The sequence below is a fragment of the Hyperolius riggenbachi genome, chromosome 8 (genome assembly GCF_040937935.1).
Source record: "Hyperolius riggenbachi isolate aHypRig1 chromosome 8, aHypRig1.pri, whole genome shotgun sequence".
Lineage (NCBI taxonomy): Eukaryota > Metazoa > Chordata > Amphibia > Anura > Hyperoliidae > Hyperolius > Hyperolius riggenbachi.
In genome coordinates, this window is record NC_090653.1 from 241,181,243 (window position 1) to 241,198,389 (window position 17,147).

The window sequence follows — 17,147 nt, forward strand, 5'->3', positions numbered from 1 at the left end:
AAGCCACCCGGTCTTCTCTTGGCCTCACCACCTAGTGAAGCTAAAAAATAATAAAAATTAAGGGAGCTACTCCTCTTCGGTGTTTCCGGGACGGAAACCAAATTAAACTGAGGAGCCAGGGGAGGGTGGGGGCTATTAATACTCTTTTTACTCTTTCAGGTGGTTTCCACTAATTGGATGGGCGGAGCCACATCTCCAGTGTCCCGTATGACGGCTAGAGAAAGTTTTATACATACCTGGGGCTTCCTCCAGCCCCCTTCAGTCCAATCAATCCCTCGCTGTCCTCCGCCGCTGCCTGGATCTTCTGCTACGAGTCCTGGTAATTCAGCCAGTCAGCGCAGTCCGGCCGCATGCCGCTTCCACAGCCAGGAGCGTTCTGCACCTGCGCAATAGAGCTGCGCAGGTGTAGTACGCTCCCAGCGGCGGAGTGTGTGCATGCGCACTACACCAGACTGGCTCAAGAACCTGGACCCATAGCAGAAGATCCAGGTGGCGGAGGAGGACAGCGAGGGACTGATTAGCCTGAAGGGGGCTGGAGGAAGCCCCAGGTATGTGTAAAACTTTAATCTGTCTCCGGTGTACTTTGTTACACAGTAGTACTATACTCTACATATGCACTCTCCACAGAGCTGCAGGGAATCCACTGAGAATGTTGTGCACATTGAACACAGAGGTGTAGTCCATCACCCATAAACCTGGTTCAGATTGTACATGAAGAATGTGTAATAGAGGAAAAATCTCCTCATTCCCCTGCAGAGTACCTGCACATCATTCTTACATGTACCCACAGTCACATTGCCTTGGGCTTGATAGATGTTCTTTGTTCCAGCCTGTACCTTTTACAAGTGCTCTTACCAAGGACTAGTTTTAGTCTATGACTAAAAGGAATAAATAAGGCAATCTCAATATCCTTCTCACTTCAGCTGTCTTAAAATTCCTAAGCGTTGGCAGTTAAGAGACAAATTTCATGTTACATACTTTCAATCAACAAGTTTGTAATATGCAAATTAGAGGAGTCGGAGTTGAGGAGTCGGTGGAATCCTAAACTGAGGAGTCGGAGTCGGTGGATTTTTGTACCGACTCCACAGCCCTGGTTTCAAGTTAGAGTCATGGTGCAGCTCCCACACAGTCCAGACACAAGCAAGCCATTGTCACCAAGTAGTCCCAGGTCACAGTGCAACCCCCAGATAGTGCAGGCACGAGGAAGTCAGAAACACAGTGCAGCCCCCAGACAGTGCAGGCACGAGGAAGTCAGAGTCACAGGAGAGTCACAGTGCAGACCCCAGTCACAGTGCAGGCACAAGGAAGTCAGTGTCAAAGTGCAGCCCCCAGACAGTGCAGGAACAGGGAAGTCAGAGTACCAGTGCAGCCCCCAGACAGTGCAGGCACAAGAAAGGTCATAGTCACAGTGCAGCGCCCAGACAGTGCAGGCACAAGGAAGTCAGAGTAACAGTGCAGACCCCAGACAGTGCAGGCAGGAATAAGTCAGAGGAACAAGCGCAGCCCCCAGAACTTCTCATCTGTCAGTTAAAGGATCCAACTGGGACTCTTGGGAAGTGGTCAGGATAAGCCTAAGGGCACATTTACACTTAAAAAGCGCAAAACGCTAGCACTTAGTGCAGCATTTTGCGTGGGTGATTATACTGCAAATAGCATGGTAAAAATCACTGTACACTTCCACGATTCAGAGCGATCACGATCAATGCTTCATTAAGCACTGTAGCAGTCCAGAATCGCTGCAAAAATGCTGCAGGTAACGCATTTTGCGATTGGCGCTAATCGCAAAACATCTGTGATCTGCACCAATCGCGGCAGTGAAATCACTGCCAAAGGTTAGAATAGCACTAGCACTATTGGCGATTAGCGGGAATCGCCGGCCTTCTAGTTCAGAGATGTGCTCCCAATACACTCTGGGCAAACACTCTGCTTCACTTACCTTGTGATAGACCCGCCGCTGCTGGAATGGGAGTGGTGGGAATACCACACTTGGTCCCTTTACAGCTACTCCCATTGGAGGAATGCCCAGAATGGAGTGTCTTGCAGGTGTGGAAAAGAAAGGAGACATTGGAGGGGCCACCATGCTGAGACCACGGAGGTTACTTGCTAGATAACAGAAGACAAATCCAGATTACTGGAGAACTCAAATGTTTTCTTTAACTAGGTGACATCTACGAGAAAATAAAGTGATTTCTACAATGCATTCAGGACATGACTCAATGTCATCAATGTATAACCTGACAAACACATAAGTTCAACTCGCAACAACTATCGCCGTTCTGCTGGTCACACGTCAGCCTAGATGCAGAAGAGGCGCTATGCCTACATACTCACTTAGACGTCGTCAAAAGTTCAGGAGTTTATTTGTAAAACAAATATACAGATGTGTTCATCAGCAATCTTCTAATTTCGTTACATGGCACCTCGGCAAAGCAAACTGTCTGTAGAATCTTATGCGTTCCATGCAGACTTGGTCTATCCCTAGGCGACTAGACCAGGCTTTCTCTTTTGTTACATCTATGCTAGTTGCACTTAGGCCTATATACAGCATACAGATAATGTAGAAGGAAAGTAGAAACAAAATAAACCGATTTTGAAGCGATTATATACTTATAATGGAAGCGATATCGCTTCAAAAACGCTGCATGCACCACGTTTGCGATTCCTAAAATAGCAAATTGCTTAAATGAGAACAGATCAATTGAAATATTATTATTTATTGTATTTATAAAGCGCCAACATATTACGCAGCGCTGAACATTAATTTAGGTTACAGACAATATTTAGGGGTGACATACAGCAATAGGACAATACAGGAACACAAGAAAACCAGATCACACACCATAGTATGAGCATAAGGTAATGCTTAGTCAGTCACTGGATGGGAGCATGGAGATTAGGCAAGTTAGGTTCACTCAAGTGCATAGCAATGGCAAATACATTGCTGTATCGATTTTCCAGCGATTTGCCTGATCGCCGGCGATCTGAAACCCTGCCAAAATCACTATAAAAAGCGGCCAGTGTGAACTAGCCATAACTGTGCCTCTGAGGAGCTAACATATGTGCACTATAGGCTAAGGCCCGGTTAGTTAGAAGCCAAGTTAACTTATATGTGTTTTGTGTAGTAGAGGAAGAAAGAGCCGGGCACCAGCTGTGTTGCAAACGTTCACTATTTATTTCAGCCCCACCAGACAGAAATCACAAACAAGGCACGCCCTGACAGCTGTTTCATATGCAAACGCTTGCTTCCTCTGGTCTCTGAGGAAGCAAGCGTTTGCTTGCGAAACAGCTGTCAGGCCGTGCCTGGAAAAGCGATACAGCAATGTATTTCAATGGAGCTGTTCTCATGTAAGCAATTTGCTATTTTAGGAATCGCAAACATGGTGCATGCAAGCTCAGTGTGAACAAGCTCTAACTCTTCCTGTACTGAAAAAAAATGAGATTCATATCTGTGCTACTAATGTTCGATTTCTTATATACACATATAAATTCATTATATCATAAGTTTATTTTCACTTCAGATTCCCTTTAAAGAGACTTTGAAGCCAGTTTAAAAACTATTTTTACCTTTTATTTACAGTGGTTTGCAAAAGTATTCCATATTACTGCCACAAACATGAATCAATTTTATTGGAATTCCACATGAAAGACCAACACAAAGTGTTGTACACGTGGGAAGTGGAATGAAAATCATACATGATTCCAAACAATTATTACAAATCAATAACTGCAAAGTGGGGAGTGCGTAATTATTCAGCCCCCTTTGGTCTGAGTGCAGTCAGTTGCCCATAGACATTGCCTGATGAGTGCTAATGATTAAATACAGTGCACCTGTGTGTAATCTAATGTCAATACAAATACTTTTGCAAACCACTGTAGCTTGAGGATAATTGTTACTGCTAAAACGCTGCAGTCCCGCGGCAGAACGAGGGTTTTATAACCCCCAAATCCTAGGGCAAAAATCCACGACTTTCAAAGTTGGGGATTTTGCTGCCCGGGGAGGCAGAGCTTAGCGCTGTAGCTCTGCCTCCATTCGCATCAATCTGCCCACGGATCTCTACCTCTCCCCGCCCCTCTCAGTGAAAGAAGACAGAGGGGCGGAGAGAGGCGGCGATCATCGGGGATTGACACTAGTAGAGGCAGAGCTACAGCTCTAAGCTCTGCGTCTATCAGGAAGCGCTCCCCTGTTTTTGCCCCGGGGATTTGGGGGTTATAAAAGCCTCATTCTGCCGCGGGAACGCGGAGTTTTAGCAGTGACCATCATCCTTAAGCTAAATAAAAAGGTAAAAACTATTTTTTAAAATGGCTTCAGTCTCTCTTTAAGTAGCATGTGATTCATACCACCATGGTCCACCCTAATTCAATGCCAAGGGATGGAAAGCAGAAACACAAGAGGGCTCACCTTGCATCTGCTGCATGAGCAGCGCTCGCTGTATCGCCGGGTGTGTATTGAGAAGCCTGGCTGAGCTCGCTGGACGCAGATTCAACACCTGCTGTGGCTGCTGGTGCTGGACTGGGTTTGGAATGGCCCTGTACAGAGGAGAAGTTCCAGGAAGGTCAGTAGGAGGATAAGAGGCAGGGAATGGGCTGTGGGATGTGGAATAACCTCACCTGGGGGCAGCATGCTGGGCAGGCAGAGCATGCTGCGGTGTGGAGGGGTGATGTGCTGCCGGCTGCACCGTGTGCTGATGCTGCTGCTGCTGCAGAAGATGCTGGAGCTGGATCAGCTGGTGGAACTGCTGCTGCTGGTTGAACATGTTGGACAAACGCCTGAAAAATACAAAGACTAATTAGTTTAATGATTATAAGAGTAAAATTTGAAGCATTTCACATTCATAATTTCTGCAATAACTATTAGTTGAACGTTCATGGCCAGCTGCACCCTGTAGCTCTTTTCTGCAATACTAATGTTTCATTTAAGTATTTAATAGATCGGTAATATTCTCTTCCTATCTCCACTATGTGTGTATGCTTTGTGTATAGATGGTAACACTTAGAATCCAGGTATGAATCATACCCGAGACATCACCTGAATGGATTGAATGTTCTCTCCACGTGTGCATAGGCTTCCTGCAACAATAGGAAACTGTACGACTAGCTTAAAGCAACCTTGAGGCCCCTTTCACACTGGTGTGTGGCGTTCGCCAATTAGGCAGCAGGTCAATGATATGCCAGTGAAACTGTATGGGGAATTTCAGACCTAGTGTGGTGCGATGTGTTCTGCTGGAAATGCCAGATTCAGCGCTAAAGCAACAGTACGTTGTTGGGCAACTTGCGCAGGGACGCACGGTGAACCAGAAGTCATGTAGGTCTACGGCAGCGTAGTTTTTTTGTTGGGGGGGGTTGCATTCACGTTGCTGCACGCATGCAGATTTTTTTTAATACACCTCTGCATTATTCAAATTTCTGCCACAGGAAGTGAGCGCTAAAGAGCCTCACTTCCTGTTTGGCCTGCAGCCAGAATGGAGATTACCGCGCACTGCTGCAGTAATCTTCAAAGACTTTTTTTGGCTTGCGGTGCGTTGCACAGCAACCGCAGGTTAGCAGTGTGAAGCTGGCCTAAAAAAGGCCCACATAGCCTTCCTCCTGCTTCTCTTTCAGTCCCCTCTTTCCCCTGCTGAATCCCATTCATAATATGCACCTTCGGGTATCCTTGGATGGCTTGGATGGGCAGATCTGTACTGCGCATGCTCGAACTCGTAGGTGCACAGTACAGATGAGCTTATCTTTGGGGGACACACGAGTACTTTCAAAAGCTGCCTAAAGACAGCAGAAGTCTTATTCAACCTGCAGATGGAATCACTGCGCTAGAGGGACAGCGGTGGAACAAGGACAAGGAGGGAGGACCAGGAAGGCTATATTTGCAACCAAATACAATTTGCAACCTATTGCTTTTTTGGCTGCTAGTGTTCCAGCTTAAAGTACACATACACTGGTCGATTTCTGCCATCAATATACGGCCGATTCGACCACCCGGCTAGAAATAGATGCAGCAGGCAGCATGATCAATCAACCGATTGGGGCAGATTGATTGCCCATACCATTGCATTGAATAGCACATTTATACATTTATGGATTTTCAATAGATTTCATACTGAAATCTACTGGAAATCTGTTTCTAGTGTGTGGCACACATCAGATTCGACCTGACAAGCATCTATCTGATGGATAAATCTGCTGCAAATCTATAGGTGTATGGGTACCTTAACTGTGAGTATCTAATGCTGAGAACACACGGTTCATTTTTGAGGTGATTAGATGGTTCGATAAATAATTTCCGACATGTCCGATCTCCCTTTCGATCCTTTCGCCGCTAAATTCCTGATAGAAGTGAGTGGAAAAAGATAAGAAAAACGAGCAGAAGATAAGAAAATTGACTGCAGAATCGAGCAGCAAAAACGATCAAGAGGAGAATTAAGCGCCAGAAACGAACCGTGTATTCCCAGCATTAAAGAGAACCCGAGGTGGGGTTCTGACAATGCAATCCACATACAGAGGCTGGGTCTGCCTATACTGCCCAGCCTCTCTTGCTATTTCAATCCCCCCTAATGTCCCCGTGCACTCTGCTATCCCCCATAAATCACAGCCGCGCTGCCGACACGCAGTGTGTTACAGCGGGCTGTGTTTATCTCTGTTCTGTCTGCCGCTCCCCCGCCTTCTGCATAGCTTCGGTCCCCACCCGCATCCCTTTCCTCCCCGCTGATTGGAGGGAAGAGACGCAGGCGGGACCGGAGCTATGCAGGAGGCAGGGCAGAGTGACAGTACAGATATAAACACAGCACGCACAGTGCGGCTGTGATTTATGGGGGATTGAAGAGCGCAGGGGGAACTTATGGGGAATTGAAATAGCAATAGAGGCTGGGCAGTATAGGCAGACCCAGCCTCTGTACTTGGATTGCATTGTCAGAATCCCGCCTCGGGTTCTCTTTAAGTGCAGTAGGTTAATGATTGTTTGTGTGTAAACTGACAATTACCCTCAGCACCTGCTTTTCCCTTTAAAATCTTGTTCCCTAAGCAGGGTGAGCATAGCTCATAGTTCATGTGTGGTCACTGTACACGGGTAACAGGAGTGTTGCTATGGTAACGCGCAATAAGCAAGTAATGCAAGCACGCTACCCATGTACCATGGGCTACGATAACTACACAACCTGTAGTACACTACTAGCATTAGTGCTGGTAATATATTACTTATGCACTGTAAGATTACTGGTGGTTCACATTCAAATATTAGCCCCATGGTAACATATGAATCAGTGAGTCACACTCACGATATATGCAATCTCTCCACAAGTATGCCATTCCTCCTCTGTTACATATTATTCACAGCTTGGATCTATCACATATCTGACATATAGAACAGCAGCTTTCCTCTGTTAGAGGACATATTATTCTTACATCGAATGTGTTACACATGCAGCATTTTTTTCCCTTACGTAACAAATGCAATTTCCACCCACTCCTCATGCAACATGGGTGGCCTATTTTTATGTACCATGTAATATGAAGGTGCTCTATTTTCCTCAGTCACATGACACATACGTGACCTACTTCTACTTATCACATGACGTGAAAGTGTTCTAGTTCTATAATGTGAGGCAGTGAAGCAGGGTACTTAGATCTGTTGTGGATAGTGTTCCTGTTCAGGCTTCAGATTCATATCATCCCCTCAGTGTTGACTGAAATTGTGGTGGCCACTAAAGGAACACTTGCTTTGGAGGGTGAAATAAATAAAAGTGAATCCCAAAGGGCAACACTGGTTGGAGAAAACCATCAGGATGGGCAAAATTACCTAAAAAGTTCTCCCCTGAATGAATGGCAAACCACAGTCAGTGTTCTCCCCAGAAATTTTTTCCAGCCGGGTGGCATGAAAAAGTAGCCGGGTGGGGCAAGATGAGAGAATGCAGGGCTGGCACTTCTCTGTACAATTCTGCTTACAGCAGAGGAGGAGAGGAGCCAATGACAGACGGGTACTCACCAAAACTAGCACCCGGCTAAAAGGGCCTGGGGAGAACACTGCATAGTGGATACTGGGTCTCCATACCCTGACTTACCATAGTGCCACGGATCTCCATACATTGCACTTGATAGGACCAAATGGTTTGAAAAAGGTGCAGATGTTTGTATCCTATTGCTTGGTGTTCCTAAGGCCCATTATCTCATCTCTAATGGCATCTGCCTGAAACATCTTCACTAGCAGTTCTGACCCACTTTAAAGTGGACCTGAGGCCAACCTCAGGTTTAAAAAAAATGTACCCAAGAAGAGTGAAGTCTCTGGATGCTATAGGGCAGTGATGGCCAACCTTGGCACTTCAGCCGTGACAAAACTACAAATCCCATCATGCCTCTGCCTCCCCGAGTTATGCTTAGAGCTGTCAGAGTATTGCAATGCCTCATAGGACTTGTAGTTCCACCACAGCTGGAGTGCCAAGGTTAGCCATCACTGCTATAGTGGCTTCCCACACTCTCATCCGACCCTCCACTGCCGTTTACAGACCCCCCCTCTCCCCCTGCAGGAAGTGGTCCGACTAGGATTTGTCGTATTGAAGATCAGGGCCGCGCCCCTCTTCAGGCACGAGTGTGGCCATACTATGCAGGCGTGGCTCCGTGCTACCGCGCAGGCATGGCTGGGTTCATGCCGGAAGAGGAGTGCAGCCCGGATCTTCCAGAGCAGGGGTTTCAAACAAATACACAGAGTACCGACACTGAACAGTAGGATCAAGTCGCAGGCCAACTCAATGTCTAGTGGTCACTTCCCTCGCTTATAAAATTCCCTAGTGTATAATGGTCCCCCTCCTTCTCCTAGTATCTAATGTCCCGCCTCCCCTCTACAGTTTCCTGGTGTCTAATGCCCCCCTCCTCCCCATACAGTTTCCTTCTCGTGTCCAATGGCCCCCTCCCATATACAGTTTTCTGGTGTCTAATGGCCCCCTTCCTCCTGTATACAGTTCCCTGGTTACTAGTGGCCATCTCCCTCCCCTATATTGTTTCCTGCTGTCTAGTGTCCCCCTCCTTCCCTGGTGTCTAGTGACCCCCTCCCCCTATATCGTTCCCTGGTGTCTAATGGCCCCTCCCTCCTGTATACAGTTTCCTGGTGACTAGTGGCCATCTTCCTCCCTTATATCGTTGCCTGGTGTGCAGTGAACCCAGTTACCTGGTATCTAGTGGTTTCCCCCCTCCCTCACCCATATGGCTTCCCTGGTTATCTAGGGCTTCACCCCCAATAGAGCTTTCCTGGTGGTCAAGAGTGAGCCAAACAAAGTAAAATGAGGGCCATATTTGATGGCTCTGTGGCCCAGATTAGCCCCATGACATGCATGTCCTACAGGGTCCTGACAATCATTGGCAGCGGTGAGGAGGACATAGGATGCCTCAACAGCATCCATTGAGCTCCCTCTTCTTCGGTAAGCATGTCTTTTTAACCTGAGTTTTGCCTTGAGTTATCTTTAAAATAGTAAATAGATGGAAATCACGATTGAGAGCAACAGTAATTTTCTGTGGCATAGGGCTGTTCAGTCAACAGGTGAATCATTTGGAATAATCTGTGCAGTCCAAAACGTTAAGTACAGCACTGTCATTTTATTTTGTTCACATTTCTACTATAATGTAACTGAACCGAAATGCAGTTATGAAGGCACAAAAATTGCAAATTTTAAATCTAATGGGCTACTGCTACTGCCCTGTGTATGGCCACCTAACAGTCCTATCCAACTATGAGGAAGAAGTAGTTGTTAAAAGGAGAACTGAAGTAAGAGGTATACGGAGGCTGCCATATTTATTTCCTTTTAAGAAATACCAGTTGCCTGGCAGCCCTGCTGGTCTAATTCTCTGCAGTAGTATCTGAATAACACCAGAAACAAGCATGCAGCTAGTCTTGTCAGATCTGACTTTAAAGTCTGAAACACCTGATCTGCTGCATGCTTGTTCAGGGGCTATGGCTAATAGTATTAAAGGCAGAGGATCAGCAGGGCTGCCAGGCAACTGGTATTGCTTAACCACCCTGGCGTTCTATTAAATAAAAAAAAAAACTATTTCATGCAGCCAACTGAAAGTTGGCTGCATGAAAGCCCACTAGAGGGCGCTCCGGAGGCGTTCTTCCGATCGCCTCCGGCGCCCAGAATAAACAAGGAAGGCCGCAATGAGCGGCCTTCCTTGTTTTGCTTAGATCGTCGCCATAGCGACGAGCGGAGTGACGTCATGGACGTCAGCCGGCGTCCTGACGTCAGACGCCTCCGATCCAGCCCTTAGCGCTGGCCGGAACTTTTTGTTCCGGCTACGCTGGGCTCAGGCGGCTGGGGGGACCCTCTTTCGCCGCTGCTCGCGGCGGATCGCCGCAGAGCGGCGGCGATCGGGCAGCACACGCGGCTGACAAAGTGCCGGCTGCGTATGCTGCTCTTTATTTGAAGAAAATCGGCCCAGCAGGGCCTGAGCGGCAGCCTCCGGCGGTGATGGACGAGCTGAGCTCGTCCATACCGCCCGGCTGGTTAAAAGGAAATAAACATGGCAGCCTCCATATACCTCTCTCTTCAGTTCCCCTTTAACTAAAGGTATCCTTAGGTACAATAATTTGGTCAGCTGATATTTTACTACGGATATCTTTTGTTGGTATAATGAATGATTTTTTTCGATCGAGAACGCAATTCATCAAGACAGAACCTTTTGGTTGAGCGTAGGGTTAATTTTGCATTTCTATGGCAACGTCGCCCCTAGGTATAAATGGACAAATTACACTAACTACTGCATCACCACACGTTTAGCTGAAACAGGCAAAAATTGTACCGTTTCTGTAAAAACTGCCCTGCAACAGAGCTCAAACCCACTAGCAGCCTTTTCTAAGCACTAGTGACTTGAAAAAGCTCTTGCGAATGCAATGCTATGGGGGATTTTATAAAATCACACCGCTCAAGTCGGATCACACCCATAGCATTACATTAGAAAGAGCTTTATAAATCACAAAGCACTCAGAAAAGTGCTCCTAGTGGGTTCCAGGCCTTACCTTTGTCAACAAAGAGAGAGTAGGCCAGCCATAGGTGCTTGCTGGCTTACCATCAAAAGCCAACTGAAACAATCGCTAGTGATCATTTGAGCTGATAGTATGCTGGCAGCCTGTGACAGTCAGTAAGTGCCAGTGTAAGCCAAGGTGTATACAGTTATTTCCTAGTGATCCATATTTTGACAGGCGCAGAAGATGCGGGAAGTACACGTGCTCAACGTCCACCCTCCATGTGACATGTACATATTTAAAGGGGTTCTGTGGGGGGTTGCGGAGGAGAAAAACAGACACTTACCATGGGCTTCTATCAGCCCCGTGCAGCGGTAATGTCCCACGCCGTCCTCCTCCCATCTGCCGTTCTCCGCCGCCGGCCCCGGTCTAAGTGGCATGGGATCCAACTGCGGCTGCGCTAGAGTGGCCGCGCACCCGCTCGCTTCCGCCTGCGTCATCGGAAGCTTACTGCGCAAGCGCAGTACAAGAACCCGTTGTACTGCGCCTGCGCAGTAAGCCTCAGATGACGCGAGCGGAGGCGCGGCAACGCGCATTATTCGTCTGTGTGACAGCCGAATAATAGCCCGGTGCCGGCTGCGGGGAACGGAGGACGGGAGCAGGACGGCGTGGGACATTACCGCTGCAGGGGGCTGATAAAAGCCCCAGGTAAGTGGCAGTTTTTCGCCTCAGAAACCCCCACAGAACCCCTTTAAGTATTTATATAGGGCCGACATATTACGCAGCGCTGTACAGAGTATATCGTCTTGTCACTAATTGTCTCTCAGAGGGGCTCACAATCTAGTCCCTACCATAGTCATAAGTCTATGTATGCATCATGTAGTGCATGTACAGTGGCTTGCAAAAGTATTCGGCTGCCTTGAAGTTTTCCACATTTTGTCATATTACTGCCACAAAACATGAATCAATTTTATTGGAATTCCACGTGAAAGACCAACACAAAATGGTGTACACATGAGAAGTGGAACGAAAATCATACTTGATTCCAATTTTTTTTTTTTTTACAAATAAATAACTGCAAAGTATGGCGTGCGTAATTATTCAGCCCCCTTTGGTCTGAGTGCAGCCATTTGCCCATAGACATTGCCTGATGAGTGCTAATGACTAAATGGTGTGCACCTGTGTGTAATCTAATGCAAATACAGCTGCTCTGTGACGGCCTCAGAGGTTGTCTAAGAAAATCTTGGGAGCAACAACACCATGAAGTCCAAAGAACACACCAGACAGGTCAGGGATAAAGTTATTGAGAAATTTAAAGCAGGCTTAGACTACAAAAAGATTTCCAAAGCCTTGAACATCCCACAGAGCGCTGTTCAAGCAATCATTCAGAAATGGGAGTATAGCACAACTGTAAACCTACTAAGACAAGGCTGTACACCTAAACTCACAGGCCGAATAAGGAGAGCGCTGATCAGAAAAGTAGTCAAGAGGCCCATGGTGACTCTGGACGAGCTGCAGAGATCTACAGCTCAGGTGGGGGAATCTGTCCATAGGACAACTATTAGTCGTGCACTGCACAAAGTTGGCCTTTATGGAAGAGTGGCAAGAAGAAAGCCACTGTTAACAGAAAAGCATAAGAAGTCCCGTTTGCAGTTTGCCACAAGCCATGTGGGGGGACAGCAAACATGTGGAAGAAGGTGCTCTGGTCAGATGAGACCAAAATGGAACTTTTTGGCCAAAATGCAAAACGCTATGTGTGGCGGAAAACTTACACTGCACATCACTCTGAATACACCATCCCCACTGTCAAATATGGTGGTGGCAGCATCATGCTCTGGGGGTGCTTCTCTTCAGCAGGACAGCGAAGCTGGTCAGAGTTGATGGGAAGATGGATGGAGCCAAATACAGGGCAATCTTGGAAGAAAACCTCTTGGAGTTTGCAAAAGATTTGAGACTGGGGCGGAGGTTCACCTTCCAGCAGGACAACAACCCTAAACATAAAGCCAGGGCAACAATGGAATGGTTTAAAACAAAACATATCTGTGTGTTAGAATGGCCCAGTCAAAGTCCAGATCTAAATCCAATCGAGAATCGGTGGCAAGATCTGAAAACTGCTGTTCATAAACGCTGTCCATCTAATCTGACTTAGCTGGAGCTGTTTTGCAAGGTTGAATGGGCAAGGATTTCAGTCTCTAGATGTGCAAAGCCGGTAGAAACATACCCTAAAAGACTGGCAGCTGTAATAGCAGCAAAAGGTGGTTCTACAAAGTATTGACTCAGGGGGCTGAATAATTACACACACCCCACTTTGCAGTTATTGATTTATAAAAAATATTTGGAATCATGTATGATTTTCGTTCCACTTCTCACATGTACACCACTTTGTATTGCTCTTTTAAGTGGAATTCCAATAAAATTGATTCATGCTTGTGGCAGTAATATGACAAAATGTGGAAAACTTCAAGGGGGCCGAATACTTTTGCAAGCCACTGTATCATAGTCTAGGGTCAATTTTAGGGGGAAGCCAATTGACTTATCTGTATGTTTTTGGGATGTGGGAGGAAACCTGAATGCCTGAAGGAAACACACAGACACAGTGAGAACATGTTCCATTTTCACCATCCACAAGACACATACATGACGCAGAAAGACAAACTTAAAACCACTCAATTCCATCCTGCACATTTTATGCTTGTGACCAATTTCCACCCTTCATTTGACCGGTACATGATTAATTTTCAATGTACACGCAAGTGCTCAGTTTCAAAGTGACATGTTCAGTGTCCCTGCCTAACATACCCTGTGTTTGATCCATTTTCAGCCCCCACGTGACAAGTTTGTGACCAATGTTCACCTGCAACAGCCATACACTATGCAAAGTTCATCTAATTTGATATCTCCCTGTTCAGAAGCTTATTGGGGAGTAATGATATTGCCACCTATCATTTTTCTGCAGATATCACTCCGAAAGTCACCTGAATCATAACCAACGCTAGCTTTGTGCCAATGGAGCCAGTCCACATTATTGGTCGGCTGTTTCGCTGCCACTTCTAACCGATGAAGAATACCTCCTTTCCTGGCTGAGATATAAACGATATTGAGATTCTATTGATGCACATAGTGGTTAGCGCTCTCGCCTTGCAGTAGTGGGTCGCAGGTTCATATCCCAGCCAGGGTAATATCTGCACAGAGTTTGTATGTTCTCCCTGTGTCTGAGTGGGTTTCCTTGCACATCCCCAAAACATACAGCTAAGTTAATTGGCTTCCTTCAGTTTCCTAACTTAATTGGCCCTAGACTACAATACATACACTACACTACACAATACAATACATAACCATATCACTATCATAAGGATTAGATTGTGAGGGACATTTAAGTGACAACATACTCTGTACAGCTCTGCAGAAGATGCCGGTGCTATATAAATACTAAATAATAGTAATTAATCTCAATCAAGTGAGGATTTTATACCGGGTGATGGGGGGGGGGGCCATATACCCCGAATGCGCTGAATAGGCTTGAGTAACCGCTTCATCTGGTGAGTGGTACCCTGAAGGATTTTTTTTTTCTTTATTGATTGTACACCAATTGTGATTGCAAAGTCTATGAGAGCGCAGCTTTTTTTGTTTTATGTATTGGATGGACTGTCAATAACCCAGGATAGGCGTGCTGCACTCAGGACATTTTAACCCAGTTCCTTTTAGTAACGGACAGTTCAGTCCAACGCACTTTAGAACATTTTTTTAAAAATCAATTTAGAATTGCTTGTTCAGGCTCTTAGGCCTATATTAAGTGAGCACTGCTATATTGTGGTTTATGCTTGAGGATTATATATTGCTTATAGTTTGATTTGCAGAATGATTTACATTGAATGCCTAATCAAATTAAAGTCATATAATGCATGCCTTAATAATCAATTTCTACCTGTCACATGACAGGTACTTGACCCATTTGCATTTAGTCTGTTGCATGTAGATGTTCAGAGTCCACCTGTCACGTGACACGTATGATATTTTCCGGCTCCTGTATTGTTACAAGCATTTCATTGTTTACCACATGTCAAACAATACAGCCAGCACACACAGGCTTCCTGTCTGCCCTGCTGCACGTCTATCTGCAGGGCTCACATGTCACACGCAGGAGCTGTGGCCCGGGTTGTGTTGGCAGGGAACACGGATGTGCGCCCCCTGCTGTCTCCTCCGCCCACACACTCCCCCGTCACTCTACGTTCCCAGCTCCCTCCTTACCGGGCCTGTGAGCCGCTTTGTGTCACCGTGTGGAATCCTCCTCCGCCGCTGGCTGACTGCGTCCTCCCCCGTCTCCCCCCACTTGCTCATCCACACCACAGACAAAAGGCTGGCCGGTGGCGCTTTCTTGCTCAGCGCCCTCTGCTGCTCGGGAGGCAAAACTGCAGTATATACAAGTAAAGCTGACAAAACGTTAATTTGTCTAGGGTTCTCATATTCTCATCTAGCCATCCAGGACCACGTTATCAATATGTCTGCTTCCGTGAATCAGGAAGTAGAAACAGTACAGATTTATTTTAGGATTTGTATCAGCTATAACAAAAACATGTTTTTGTTTAACCTCTTCAGGACCACAGTGCTAAACCCCCCTAAAGACCAGGCTATTTTTTTCAAAATAGGCCACTGCAGCTTTAAAGAGAATCTGTATTGTTAAAATCACACAAAAGTAAACATACCAGTGCGTTAGGGGACATCTCCTATTCCCCTCTGTCACAATTTCACCGCTCCCCGCCGCATTAAAAGTGGTTAAAAACAGTTTTAAAAAGTTTGTTTATAAACAAACAAAATGGCCACCAAAACAGGAAGTAGGTTGATGTACAGTATGTCCACACATAGAAAATACATCCATACACAAGCAGGCTGTATACAGCCTTCCTTTTGAATCTCAAGAGATCATTTGTGTGTTTCTTTCCCTCTGCAGCTATCATCCACTGAAGTGTCAGGCTGTTTCTTCCTGCAGAGTGCAGACAGCTCTGCCTGTATGTAATTCCTCAGTATGTGAAAGCCCAGCCAGCTCAGAGGACGATTTATCCAGCTTGTAAAAGATAAGAGAGCAGAGAGAATCTGTCCTAATTTAAATAACACACAGGCAGTGTGCATAGAGGGGCCAGGAGGGGGGAGATGCATCACAGAACCACAACACTGAAGAACTTGGCAGCCTTCCAGACACAGGCCGACAAGTCTGACAGGAGAGAGATAAGTTGATTTATTACAGAGATATTGATAGTAGAAAGTGCTGCAGTAAGCCAGAGCACATTAGAATAGACCTCACGCTTGCCAAGGCCGAAGGAAAATACACTATCCTTCTCCTCCTAGACCTCTCATCAGCATTCGACACTGTTGATCACTCCCTGCTACTCCAGTCCCTGCAATCTGTGGGTATCCAAGACCATGCCCTAGCATGGTTTTCATCAGGGGTCTAGTCCTGGGAAAAGAAGTGAGTGGACTCATCTGGAGAACCTCTGCGCGCCAAAAAATGGGCATGGTCAAGCACACCGTGGGCGTGGTCATGGGTGGGGCCAAATATACATGACCTTAGCAGTGATGTAAAAGGTCTGCCAAGGAAGTTTAAGCTCTGCCGTAGTGTATCCCCCAAAAACTGATGTAATCTGACAGCATTTCACCAAAAAGACACATAATCTGGTAGAAGTTCCTCCAAAATACAGATAATATGGAAGTGGTTCCCCCAAAATAGACAATGTGGCAGCAGCAGTTCCACCAACATACACATAATTTGGAAGCAGTTCCCCAAAATATGCGAAACCTGACAGCGGATCACCCAAAATACACGTAACACCCAAAAGACATAATCTGGCAGTAGTGGTCCCCCAAACATACACAATCTGGCAGCAGTTCCCCAAAATACACGTAATCTGGCAGCAGCCGTTACCCTAACATACACATAATCTGGCAGCTGTTCCCCAAAATACATCACAGCGATTCCACAAAAATGCAGATAATCTGACAGCAGTTCCCCCAAAATAGGTACCCCCAGGTAGCCAGGTCTATAGGTGTCCCCAGTATAAGTAGCCACGAGTATAGTAGTCCCCAGTATATGTAGCCAGAGGTATAGTTGCCTAGTATATGTAGCCAGGGGTATATGTGCCCAGTATATGTAGCCAGTGGGATATGTCCCCAGTATATGTAGGCAGGGGTATATGTTCCCAGTATATGTAGGCAGGGG

General features: G+C 46.3%; 1 protein-coding gene across 1 annotated transcript in view; it reads right to left on the minus strand.

Annotated features, from left to right (window-relative positions):
• Positions 1 to 15,258, minus strand: part of CIZ1 (CDKN1A interacting zinc finger protein 1) — a 59,099-nt gene extending 43,841 nt beyond the window's left edge. Inside the window, exons 1-4 of the mRNA XM_068249799.1 lie at positions 15,185 to 15,258; positions 4,609 to 4,767; positions 4,400 to 4,527; positions 1,937 to 2,103 (exon numbers count right to left, since the gene is read on the minus strand). Coding sequence (XP_068105900.1) covers positions 1,937 to 2,103; positions 4,400 to 4,527; positions 4,609 to 4,754 — 441 coding nt within the window. The 5' untranslated portion in view covers positions 4,755 to 4,767; positions 15,185 to 15,258. The remainder of the gene's footprint in view (positions 1 to 1,936; positions 2,104 to 4,399; positions 4,528 to 4,608; positions 4,768 to 15,184) is intronic.
• Positions 15,259 to 17,147: the final 1,889 nt, after the last annotated feature.